Here is a 728-nt window from a genome sequence, read left to right as displayed (position 1 = left end):
GCAATTAACAGTGTGTAATAACGACTCGCAATACTGTTTTCCGTAACTTTTTATTGTTAAAACGGAAAATAAGACTTGCAAGTAAAAATATGGTAACAAATCTTGAAGTGCTGCTCGCGTGCTTGGATAAATATTCTATTGCACTTCAATTACGGAGACCTCTCACACCCAGTCAAATTTCTGGTCTCCCAGCTCACTGTCGCATTGTTGGCTCATAGCAGATGTCGTGGCCGGCTCACGCCCGGGCTCGAATTTTGCCAATAGGCACCCTAGTCAAGATATCCTGAAATCTCAAATCGCACGGGAGACCCAAGCTAAAGGGCAACCCTCCACCTACCGAAACTGGTCGTATCAACCCTATCAGATCTTCACAATCAGCCTCTAAATTAAGTTGGTTTTTAATCCACCGTGATAGAATCGCTCTAAGCGCCCGCCATTTCGAGCCATATAAAAATATTAAGAACATTCGGTCTGGCAGACCGACACAAATTTCATGCCTACTCAAACAAAAAACATTGATACCAAAACCTACCCACGCAGGGTCTGATAACAGGTGTGTGTGTGTCACACGAGATGTGCATGGTGTGACTGCACCCAAACAAGAATACGGTATGTGGCTAGGTAGCCAGTACTTATGCATGTATTTACATTTTACTTTATATAGCTAGTATATTCAGGAAAATCTAAACTTTTGAAATTAGGATAAAAAATAAACAAAACTCAGTTTG

General features: G+C 41.5%; 1 protein-coding gene across 1 annotated transcript; it reads right to left on the bottom strand.

Annotated features, from left to right (window-relative positions):
- Nucleotides 1-235: 235 nt before the first annotated feature.
- Nucleotides 236-447, bottom strand: PHALS_06559 (uncharacterized protein; the record flags this gene model as incomplete). Its single annotated transcript, XM_024719866.1, has 2 exons — nt 236-357; nt 408-447. 2 exons carry the CDS (start codon nt 445-447, stop codon nt 236-238), a joined length of 162 nt encoding a protein of 53 aa, XP_024585123.1.
- Nucleotides 448-728: the final 281 nt, after the last annotated feature.

The sequence above is a fragment of the Plasmopara halstedii genome (assembly GCF_900000015.1).
Source record: "Plasmopara halstedii genome assembly, contig: Scaffold_3060, whole genome shotgun sequence".
Lineage (NCBI taxonomy): Eukaryota > Oomycota > Peronosporomycetes > Peronosporales > Peronosporaceae > Plasmopara > Plasmopara halstedii.
Note: the sequence above shows the minus strand (reverse complement) of the source record. Positions and strands in the feature narration are given on the sequence as shown.